Source organism: Brassica rapa, chromosome A09, assembly GCF_000309985.2.
Source record: "Brassica rapa cultivar Chiifu-401-42 chromosome A09, CAAS_Brap_v3.01, whole genome shotgun sequence".
Classification (NCBI taxonomy): Eukaryota; Viridiplantae; Streptophyta; class Magnoliopsida; order Brassicales; family Brassicaceae; genus Brassica; species Brassica rapa.
In genome coordinates, this window is record NC_024803.2 from 5037668 (window position 1) to 5048791 (window position 11124).

The following is an 11124-nucleotide window of genomic DNA, read 5'->3' on the forward strand; positions in this document are numbered from 1 at the left end:
TTTGTTGGTCAGGATTGAATATATTATACATGTGATGCTAACAGTTCACTCACCTGTAACGCATAATTCAAATAAATACAAACGAACTACTGAAAAAGACAAACAAATTATTCCAATAACATACCAAACTCTCGTCTTATCTTTCTTTACATAAAAGAGACTTGTGTGGTTCAATCTATAGTGACAAAAAAAAAAAAAAAAAAAAAGTGGTTCAATCTATAGTGTTGATACTATATCTAATTTATTATCTTAAAAAGACATTAATATCTATAATTACACAGTGATTTAACCATTAAACCAAACCAGAGAGACTTTGGTACAATGTTTAAGCAACGGTTTGGCAGCAGACATTGAGAACATCATCTAGAGATGGATGATCTCCGGTACCTTCGTCTTTTCGACCATACAATAGCTTCTTGCCTTTGAAAACAAACGTACCTCCCTGAGAAGAAGAAGACGAAGAAAATGATCAAACAAACAAAAAAACAAAGCAGACAGACAACCTTATCTGTTAGAAAAACTTGTCTTGTGAAGAACCAAACCTGTTGCAACACACTGCTTCTGTCTTCAGGAGTGGCTTTTATGGTGTAGTTCTTTGCAGCTTCTCGTATCTCGTCAAATCGTGAGAAGATTTTTTTCTGCATACCAAACAAAGTTGCTAAGATATTCAAAGGTAAAATACTAATATACAATCAAACATAAAAATGTTGAGGCGGTTCGTACACTAGCTGGATTGAAGAAAGTGCGGCCTAAACCGTAGTATAAACCAAGAACATCATATGCCTGCATATTTAACAAACAAAATAAACACCATTTCAACACAAAAGATAGTCTATAAAACCAAGGTAGCTTTGTAAATTTTTCTTATTTGCGTTACCTTGCGCTCAGGATCGGCGTAAAGGCATTCCATTGGAAAAGGTAACTAAAGCAATGAAAACAAACACTGTTAAGATTACCTCAGTTGACTAATAATGAGTTGTGATGGTGAACTGAACACAAGGAAAATGCAATGCCACAAACGTTAATTATGATTGTTCTGTAACCAACCACTAAGCTCTACCTCTTTTTATCAATCTTATGAATATACGCATAACATACATCCAAAGAAAAAGTAACCATAGGGTACTGCGACACTGTATGCATTCCAAGAAAACAGGCAGAATAAAAGATTACCCGAGTTGCAAGTATACGAGCCTTGTCAGGAGTTCCAACACCAACAGCAACCAGCTTAACACCAGCCGCATCAAACCGCGGTTTAGCCTCTCTCAATGCAGTAGCAAGCTCCCAACTTTCATATATATACACAAAAAAATCAAATTCATGAGAAAGATTTTGCAAGCGTTCTTTTAAAGCGTATTCAAATCTATTTTACCAGCAAACGCATCCGAAATGCCTCAAAAGCACAACAGCAGAAACTCCCTGCGTATTAAAAAATGAAAATCACAAGAACTCGTTATATGCATCCTCAGATTCGTTTTCTTGGATAACAAGTAATTAGCACAAATACATACATCGTTCTGATCCAAGAGATCACTGAACTTCACAGGCTGTCCGGAAGCAGTAAAGATGGAGACATCCCCGAGGATCTCGCCTATATCTTCTTTGTAATCAGCGACGGGTTCAGCGACTCCCGTGGAAGCTCTCGCGAGAACTACACGAGGTCTAGAGATCGGAGAATTGGATTTTAATCTGGTGGAAGGAGAAGAAACAATGGAAGATGAAAAGCTTGATGATGATTGAAACAAAGGTTTCGAAAAGATGGGAGAAACAGAGGAACGAAGAAGCTGAATAGAACTTGGAGTTCGTACAGAGAGAATCGCCATTGTTTCAGACAAGAAACCTGATTAAAGCAGTTTGGCGATGGGAACAAAAAAGGAAGACATGAGATGGAAAAAGAACACACGTGGCGAAGAAAGGACCGAGTAAGTAATGAGCCCATTTAAAGCCCATTTGTATTGGTCCAACTAATTTCATGAGTCCATTAACCGGTTTATGTTTAGTTCAACTAAGGCCCATTTAAAGAGATACCATGATTGATGAAAAAAAAAGAGATAATGATTTTGTGTTAGTTGTTAGTTGTTACACTTACACCCAAATCTCATATAGCTATTTTCTTTAACATATGATTTTTTGTTAGTTTTTAGTTGTTACACTTACAGCCAAATCTCATATAGCTATTTTCTTCACATTAGTTGTTACAATTACACCCAAATCTCATGTAGCTCTTTTTCACATCTTTCAAATGGTCACAAAACATTTCCCAGGAGATCAGTCCCTTAATATATAGATGAGCATTTTGAATAAACAATTCATAAGAACTTTGTCTCACCACAGATTTTCTCAGCAGTCTTAACTAACGAATTTTTAATTATCAAAAAAATTACAACAATTATCACTAGTATTCACATTGCATATTTTGTTAATACAATATAACATAATCCAATAAACAGTAGACAACACTAGTGCTGGAATAATCGTTTCTCTTGATCCCTTTAAGCCATTTTTATGTGTTTGCAAATACCTTTTCCAAGATTGGTAACCGTTCAGATTTTATTTCGAGACAAGAGCTCTCACATCAGTGACATCACTTGTTGCAATGATCATGGAGAATTGTTCATCTTCAGACGCAAGCGACAGTATAAACGTGTATTATTGGACAAACAAACAGTTAACAGTTAAAAGAAAACGATTTGCTTGTCAAATCATCCCTTTCTTTTCACTCATTCATCCATCCACACAATAAACGAAACCGGGACTAATGCATGTTAAGAAAAAACTTTTAATTCCCCTCCAATGTACAAATACGAATTTAATCTGATATATTTCTTAAAAAGACAAGATTTGTCAAAAAAAAAAAAAAACATTATTGAATCGTTGGAGCAAGCTTACATTTAGAAATAAACATTGTATCTGAATAATGTAAACTACACAACTTCAACAACTCAGCTGAACGTTGCTTCAAAGCTGGATCACATCCACTTTGTATCACAAGCAGTAGTTTAGCAGCCAAACCAAGTTCAACCGCAAGAGACGAACACTCTCGAGAAGCTAATCTGCAAACCGACCAAAGAATCGAAACCGCGTAAGCCGTGCACGTCTCAGACACTCTCATCAGCAACCTAACCGTATTAGGAATCGTGTTAACAGACTCTTTCAACGCCGTTACTCCTTCGTTATCCGAACACAACGAGTCCAAAACATAAAGAGCTGATTCCAAACACTCTGGTCCTAAACAAGGCAACACGTCAACTAACTGAGGAACCGCTTCAACACTAACCATCAAGCTTCTAACTTGTTTATGAACCGTAATAGATTTGAGCAGCGCCAAAGCTGGCGAAACGCCGTTTCTTCGCCGTCTATCTTTAACCAATCTCATCAACCCGACAAGCAAACTGTGACTAGAAACAAGCTCCACTCTAAACCCTCTCTCCTCGACCAACCTCCCAATCAACCTCGCGCAGTTGATTTTCGTCTCGATCGAACCATCGTTCAACATGTCGACCATCAACGAGACCCTAGCGGGCTGCATCAGCCCCGCTTTCGAAACAGCATCAAGCTCTAAATTAACCAAAATCGCTACAGCCTCTGAACCAACGGCGTGAGAAGTAAACGGAGTTAAAAGAGAAGAGATGACAAAGACTCCACCTTCCTCAACAACGCTCTTCTTAGCGATCTCGTGGGCCATCACAACTCCCTTAAGCTCGCTCAAGGCGTGAACTTTCTCTTTCCCTTTAGCCTTCCTCAACGCCCCGACAATCTCGATCACTCTCCCCTGAACATCCTCCGACCGTTTCTTCATCATCACATACTTCTGCGAGAACCAAGCGTGGATCAGCTGGTGAAGCGTCTTGTTCGGCGTGACGGCGTCGTCCCAAAGCTCTTGCATCGTGGTGGGGCACGTGCGGTGTCCTAAGCTCAGCCATTTGAGGATGTTGGAGCGCTCGTAGGTTTGACCGGTGCAGAGCGTGACTGGATCTTGCATCGGGTCTAGAGAGATGGGGCAGATGAAGACAGAGGGTGTTTCTTGTAATTCGAGGTTTGTGATCATCGTTTTGAGATCTAGTTCGTTCTCCGCCGCCGCGGTTTTGCCGTCTCCGCCATCTCCGCCGCCGAGGACGCCGTCTTTGACCGCCGTGTGTAGATCTATGACGTGGCCGTCGAAGCCACCGCCTTTGAACGGTTGAAACATTGGCATTTTCGATGAGTTGATTGAGAGTGAGAGCTTTGAAAGGGAAGTGGAGTTGAGAGGAATTGAAGAGGAGACAGAGCTTAAGAGACTCGCGAAGAAGAAGATGGATAAGAATGGATCTGGTCTGGTGTTTCGTGAGAAAACAAAAAAAAAATTATTAAAGTAAATAGACAAAAAAAAGGGAAAGGAAACCTTTTCTTTTGGTTTGGACCAAAGACTTTCGTTTTCTCTGTCTTAAAGATTCGGGTTGAATTCGTTTTTTCTTTTCTTTAAACTAAAAAAAAAATACACAGGCTCATGTGCACCACACGTGCAAAAGCTCAAGTTTTTATCTATGGATTTAACAAGATAAACAAATTTTATTCAAATTAGTTGAAGTAATTAATGTCGTATCGTTGATTTATGAAAAAAAGAGTTTAGGGTAGTAAAACTAGAATGACGTGAGCAGTAAAAAAACTCGCACGTAAGTCAAAAAAGCTGCTACTACCAGTCTACACTTACCCACGAGGGAGAGTAACCCGTACTGGTTAAAACACGTGCAACGATTATTACAATGCCTAATTTCAGTCGAGTCTTTTTGTATTGTAACAACAATTAACACAAATCATTAGCCTTTATCAATAGTTTTTGTAAAGGGAGAGTGGAATTATTACTGAAAAAGGTAGAAAAATATCCTTACTATTTAAGCACGAAAAAGAAAGAAAAAAATAAAGAATGGGTCCCACGACATGCAAAAGCTCCAGCTAGACATTTTGACCAAAAGACAGAGTGTTTGCTTTGACTCCACGCCTCGATCGTGTCTCCGTCTCTGTATTTTGCCTTTGACTGGTCTGTCGCCACTTATACTCTTCCAAGTGTCCTTTCATCGAGATTATGTTTAATAAATTACTGCTGTTTGAATGTTTTTTGATTAAAAAAATTACTAAATGAAGATAGTTTTAATAATAACAAGCGAAAATTGATGGGAGTGTCAGCATAGATCTGAGCCCATGTGCTGTTTTTGTTGGAGTTCAGCACTGTGCCAGAAATGCAAGTGCTTGCTATTCAAACAAAATTTTAAATAATAAAATTTAAATCAGTATTTTGTATGTATTTATATATAAATACTATGGAAACCGAATGAGTAACATAACACGGTCTCGATTTCAGTTCATTTCTCATATATATCATACACAAAACAAAAGCACAACTATATAATCAACGAAAGATTCCAATGTTGTTGATGTTTTATTTCTTTAAATATGTTTTCTAGTCAAACTAGTAAACTTCAAGAGGACCAGCAAGAGATTTCGTTTGATTTGACGTTTTTGCAATAAAGACTAATCCATGTGAATTTCAGATTGATTGTGATATGTTTTGACGTGTTTGCAATAAAGACTAATCCATGTGAATTTCAGATTGATTGTGATGTTAACACACATGATTAATACCCATAAGCACAGGCTGTGTAGGGTTGGTTATTCTAAATACTTTTTGGATGAATATAGCACATAGTATATTACCCCTGTTTCATTTTAAATGGTGTTTTAAGTTTTGTTTTTGTTTCAATTTAATTTATATTTTCAAAATTTATGATAAAATTTAATATTATTGGGTATATTTGACCCATTAAGTTTTATATTATAATTTTTTTTGGGTTAAATTTTATTTAGTTAATGCTATTTTCATACAAAAAGAGGTAAAATAAATAATTTATTAATAAGTATATAAAAACTTTAAATAGTTTTGAAATATATAGAGAATTATAGACAATGGGTAATACAAAAGGAAAAAGCCTAAACAATATAAATGAGAGGATGGGTTTGGTTCACAGCCCATGAGTGCATGGTAGAAGATTGGGCCGTGATAAACTTGTTTATCACCGAAGAAAACGATCTTCCCGGACTTCAAAATCGTTTTCTAGGTCTAGGGATTATGATTATGGGTGCGAAGACTAAGTTTGTTCAGTGCCCTGATGGTGAGTTGCAGAAGAGGAAAGAGGTTGTGCATTGTGTAAACGCTTCACGAGATTGATGTTATCAACAGCAGGTATATAACATGACTCTGAGTTTAGTTGATTTGGTGAGATGTTGCTTCCTTGCTTTACACATTTTCTTAGTGTGATGCTTTATACATTTCTTTTAGCTCAATGTGTAGTCAGGACAACGCTCTATAGCTGTTGGAACCAAGATTAAGACAACGAAATGTCACCGATCCGAGTCACAACCATCCGCGGAACGAACCAGAAATCGCCTCACGGGATCCCTATCGATCTCCTTGACCGTCTTCTCATCATCACAACTCAACCTTACACGGATGAGGACATAAGGAAGATGTTAGAGATACGTTGCGGAGAAGGAAGACGTTGAGATGAACGAAGAAGCGAAACAGCTTTTGACTTTGATCGGACGTGATACTTCTCTAAGGTATGCGATCCATCTTATAACCGCGGCTTCTTTGTCTTGCCCGAAACGGAAAGGGAAAGTCGTGGAGGTTGAGGATACACAGAGAGTTAATAGATTGTTCTTGGATGTGAGAAGATCGATGCAGTACCCTGTGGAGTATCAGGTTCAGTATATGATCAGCGAAGTACCGAGTCAAAGTGATGAAACTGCTGGTGGAGACGAACATGTTGATGCTATGCAAAACTAAGGAACCATTTTATGTTTGGTTTTCACAAGTTGTAACTCGTATTGGACTAGAAGATATGGATCCGTTTTGTAAGAGTTAGATTTTTGTTTCAGATATTTAAATGTTTTTACTTCGACCGTAATACTCAATATACTAAAGTAAGCGCATCGAATGTCGATGATGAATATGTTGTTTAAAAAGCAACTCGTTGTCTCTCTACAAAACAAAAACTGTAACGAATCTATCGAAAGTAGAGACATTAAAGAGTTGCAGTGTCTTTTTGGTACTGCTATTATGATAGATGCATACTTAATCCGACGCTCTATGAAGAAAACTATGTGAATCCAACGGTCACAAAACTATATGATTTGACTCATCATGGATGCTATAGTATACTACATCATACCTCTGTCTCACTGTCTCACCTTAACTCCAAATCAACACGCTTCCTTTGTAGAATCTGGAACAGCATTTACTATACATTTATTTCCAAAATTCGGTTTTACTTGGGGATTAGTGAAAGTTCTTTAAGTAACGTGAAAAGTCCAAATCATCTCATAAATACACATAGAGTTGACTATCTCTATATTTAACAACTTAACATAGCATTACGCTTCAACATGAACAGTTAAATACTAGTGAAATAGTAGTACGATTTAAGTTAAAAGTAGTGACGAGCTTCTTATCATTTCGTTCGATGGTTGCATTGACCGCGTTGTGTACCAGTACCACGTTGTCAATCGAAACACAAATGCTATGATTACGTGAGTGTTTCATAACATTTAAGTTTCTAATGTTCACATGAATATTCATTCCATAAATATTTCAGATTAATTATCAAACCACAAAACATGCCCTCTATAAAATAAAACTGTAGAATATCAGCTAAAAACATGGTTCGTTATTAAATTTACAAATAATTTTAGTTATAAATTATATACTATAATGTCATAAACTCTGGTCAACTTAATAATTCAAGAGAATTAAGCAATCAATTCACTCGTTACGATATGCAAGATCCTTAACAACATTTATTAATCTCTCATACTACAAAATAAGTTAATCTGTCATCATCATTAGAATTCAAGATATAATAAATATTTCTACCATCCTCCAACCTCTTTATTTAATAATCTCTTTGCTTAACCTCTGTCGACATCTTTAATTTACAAATTTATCTCTGTTTTCTTTTATATTCTTCCTCTTTGTCAAATCTGACAATTCCAAAGGACAAAAAAAAATCCGACGTCACTATTTATTAAAACACACCATAACGCTTGTCTCTTCTTTATATACTTCACTTTCAGACAATAACCCAACAAGAGATATTGCGTAAGATATCAAGAAATGGGGAATTGTCAAGCGGCGGAGGCAGCGACGGTATTGATCCATCACCCGGCGGAGAACAAGGTGGAGAGGATTTACTGGTCGGTGAAAGCAAGCGACGTCATGAGATCCAATCCCGGTCATTACGTTGCGGTGGTGGTCACGTCACCGACGTTAAAGAACGACAAAGGATCGCCGTTGAAGCAGCTCAAGCTCCTTCGTCCTGACGACACTTTACTCATCGGACATGTTTACCGTCTCGTCAGCTTCGAAGGTATACATGCATCTGATCTCTATGTTTTTGTCCTCCAAATATAACTTGTTTTAATACTTAAAACTCTTTTGTATGCAGAGGTTTTGAACGAGTTTGCGACGAAGAAATGTGTAAAGCTTGGGAAGCTATTGAAAGAAGGAGGAGGGCTTGAGTTGAACAAGAAGAAGAAGAAACCTAGAAAGAAGACTGATCAGGAGATGGGTCGGGTCAACCCGAATTCGGATCCGGATCCGAAAGAAGGTGGGGCTAATGATACGGTAAGTAAGATGTCCATGCTCTTCCTTACTCTGACTTTTTGATCATTAGTAGTTGTAAAAAAAAATTAAAAGCTCATGTATAATATATTTCTTTTTTGAATGATCATGTAGAATATTTAAAATATGTGTTCATTAAATATTCTTAGTTTGGATCCTACAATATTTTTTGTAAGACTTTTACGGAGTCACATGACCATATGCAAATGCATATCTTTCACATGCCTAGTTTTAGTCCAAAACATGCTAAACTATATTCTTGTCCCGTTGTCCGTACGGATGCTTGATTTGATTAAACCGGTTTTTTATAGGTCGCCGGACAAGAAGGTGGAGATGGATTAACGAGGCAGAGTCAGGGCCGAGGAAGAGGTGGTGGTGGGTGGAGGCCTGCTTTACACAGCATTCCGGAGTTTGGATCCTCGTGAGAGAACTCTTTTAAAAGCATATAGATATTTTTAAAGCACTATCCGACAACATTGAAAGTTAATGTGTAAAGCGATGTTATTTATCATAGATGCTTTATTGAAGATCCAGTCTCAATAAATATTTTCAACAAACTTTAACGTTTTAAATATTTGAGATTTTTTATGAGTATTCTCGAACGAGATTTATCGTAAAGTTTTCACGTAATATCATAAAGTTTTCGATTACATGCAATGATAAGATGTTAGGCGCAACCCACCGGGCAACTAACCAAATGATAAGTGCACAACAAAAAAAAGCTGTTTTAACCAAACGGTGATTATTGGATGGTTAAGCCATACAAAAATTCGATACCTTCAATGATAAAGGTAGTTTGTTTAAAATATGTTAGGCAGTTCATTTGGTCGGCCTCTTTCGTCAATCATCATAGCTATGAAGTCAATAAGCTAATGAACTATACTATTTGGTTCAGTTAAAACGAGACCAAAACTATTGAGAAGATTGATTTGATCAGAAAGATTGATGAAACATCAGAAGAGTGTTTATCATCACCATCATCGTATTATTGGTATGATAAGGAAACATACAGAAAGAATCCAACCATGGATAATATTAGTTCAGAGAAAAGCTCACAGATGCTACAAATAAAAGAAAGAAACCATGAGAGCTTTCTTTTTATTTATCAAATGAGGTCTCTCCTTTTGCTCCGAGAAATGGAGGAAGAAGAAGATGTAAGATCATGATCACTTCTCAGGCTGAGGATTGCCTTTCCACTTGAAGTTGTCCGAGTAAGACTTGGGCTGCAGTTTATGGTTAGATGAGAACAACCATCATAAGTAACATGTCTCTTCATATTATGCACAAGCGTGATGAGCAGTATGATGATGAGTTAAAAAAAAAACAAATCAACATCCAGTGGAATTAGCTAAAAAAAAAAGATAGATACTAACCTTCAGTAGTGGCGTTTTGGGTTTCTTGACCTGCCATGAGACTCAGGAACGTGACACACTCTCATAAAAATATGAAAAAACATATAACAAAGAAGGAAACATACAGTATAATCCCAGCCATGACGCTCAGCAAAGGACTTGGCAGCATCCTCAGAATCAAAAGAAAGAGCGGAGTCACCGACATTGGCATAAGGGTCACCTGTAGAAGTCCATCCCATCAATGGATTCTCCCACCTAACAAACATATCATAAGACTCGGTGAATCCACAGATTATCTTTTTTTTTTTTTTTAAGTTAATTACAAAACAAAACAAAAATAGATTGAAGGAAGATACTTTAAGGTGGAGAGGAAGTTGATCTTCCATTTGCCAAGTTTGCCAGATCCTTGCTGAGTCGCAGTTCTAGCTGGTGAGTATATTATCACCTGCCAAAGATCACCCCATCTATCTCAATTTCTCCCACACAAAAAAAAAAAGACTAATTCAATAAATTCGAATGCTTTTTTTTTTTAACCAACCTTGCGGGAAAGATGCTCCTCGGGGATTCCGGAGACCTTACCGATCTCCCCACGCTTGTAATCCGTCTCCACCACCGCGTCCGTTGAGAAAGGTCGAGCGACACGCCGTAGCGTCGCCGCCGCGATACGGCCAGTCGATTGAGTAGCACGAAGCGCCATCGTGTCACGCAAAATGGAGATATCTCTGGAAACAACTCTCTTACTAATTTTTTATATTAATAGAATGGTGAATTTTCATTTCAGCCATCGAACAATTTATAAATTATCCTATCTGTCTTAGTATTATATAAATCTCCACAATACTCCCACCTATTATTTCCTTCACAAATTAAATGCTAATATATGAATTATGAATTTTGGTTTATAGTACTAACATAACACACAAACAAACTTATGACCAGTGTACAATTTATCTTTGATGTATCTCAAATAATAAGGTTTTGAATTTAAAATTTATATAGTCATCATTATATATGTATTGAAAAATATTTGTTTATTCAAAAGGTGCTCTTTGATAATTGTTTATAACTTTAGGAAAATTGGTGAATACTGAGAAATAAAAAAAGGCTTCATTTTTGATA

At 37.0% G+C, this 11124-nt stretch overlaps 4 protein-coding genes across 4 annotated transcripts; 1 reads left to right on the forward strand and 3 right to left on the reverse strand.

Annotated features, from left to right (window-relative positions):
* Positions 1–90: 90 nt before the first annotated feature.
* LOC103837598 (thioredoxin-like protein AAED1, chloroplastic) lies at positions 91–1874 on the reverse strand. The gene is made up of 8 exons (XM_033279288.1): positions 1512–1874; positions 1373–1419; positions 1174–1288; positions 878–922; positions 724–783; positions 543–638; positions 217–442; positions 91–175 (listed from the first exon to the last, which is right to left on the reverse strand). The coding sequence occupies exons 1-7, from the start codon at positions 1821–1823 to the stop codon at positions 326–328; spliced, it is 792 nt and encodes a 263-aa protein (XP_033135179.1). The 5' UTR covers positions 1824–1874; the 3' UTR covers positions 91–175; positions 217–325.
* Positions 1875–2759: 885 nt separating this feature from the next.
* Positions 2760–6292, reverse strand: LOC103837600 (U-box domain-containing protein 31). The gene has a single exon (XM_009113957.3). It carries the CDS (start codon positions 4193–4195, stop codon positions 2864–2866), a length of 1332 nt encoding a protein of 443 aa, XP_009112205.1. The 5' UTR covers positions 4196–6292; the 3' UTR covers positions 2760–2863.
* Positions 6293–6477: 185 nt separating this feature from the next.
* Positions 6478–9266, forward strand: LOC103837604. Its single transcript, XM_009113963.3, has 3 exons — positions 6478–8399; positions 8478–8656; positions 8965–9266. Exons 1-3 carry the CDS (start codon positions 8147–8149, stop codon positions 9076–9078), a joined length of 546 nt encoding a protein of 181 aa, XP_009112211.1. The 5' UTR covers positions 6478–8146; the 3' UTR covers positions 9079–9266.
* Positions 9267–9568: 302 nt separating this feature from the next.
* LOC103837626 (NADH dehydrogenase [ubiquinone] iron-sulfur protein 4, mitochondrial) lies at positions 9569–10803 on the reverse strand. Its single transcript, XM_033279302.1, has 5 exons — positions 10544–10803; positions 10362–10450; positions 10131–10260; positions 10027–10056; positions 9569–9876 (listed from the first exon to the last, which is right to left on the reverse strand). Exons 1-5 carry the CDS (start codon positions 10700–10702, stop codon positions 9820–9822), a joined length of 465 nt encoding a protein of 154 aa, XP_033135193.1. The 5' UTR covers positions 10703–10803; the 3' UTR covers positions 9569–9819.
* Positions 10804–11124: the final 321 nt, after the last annotated feature.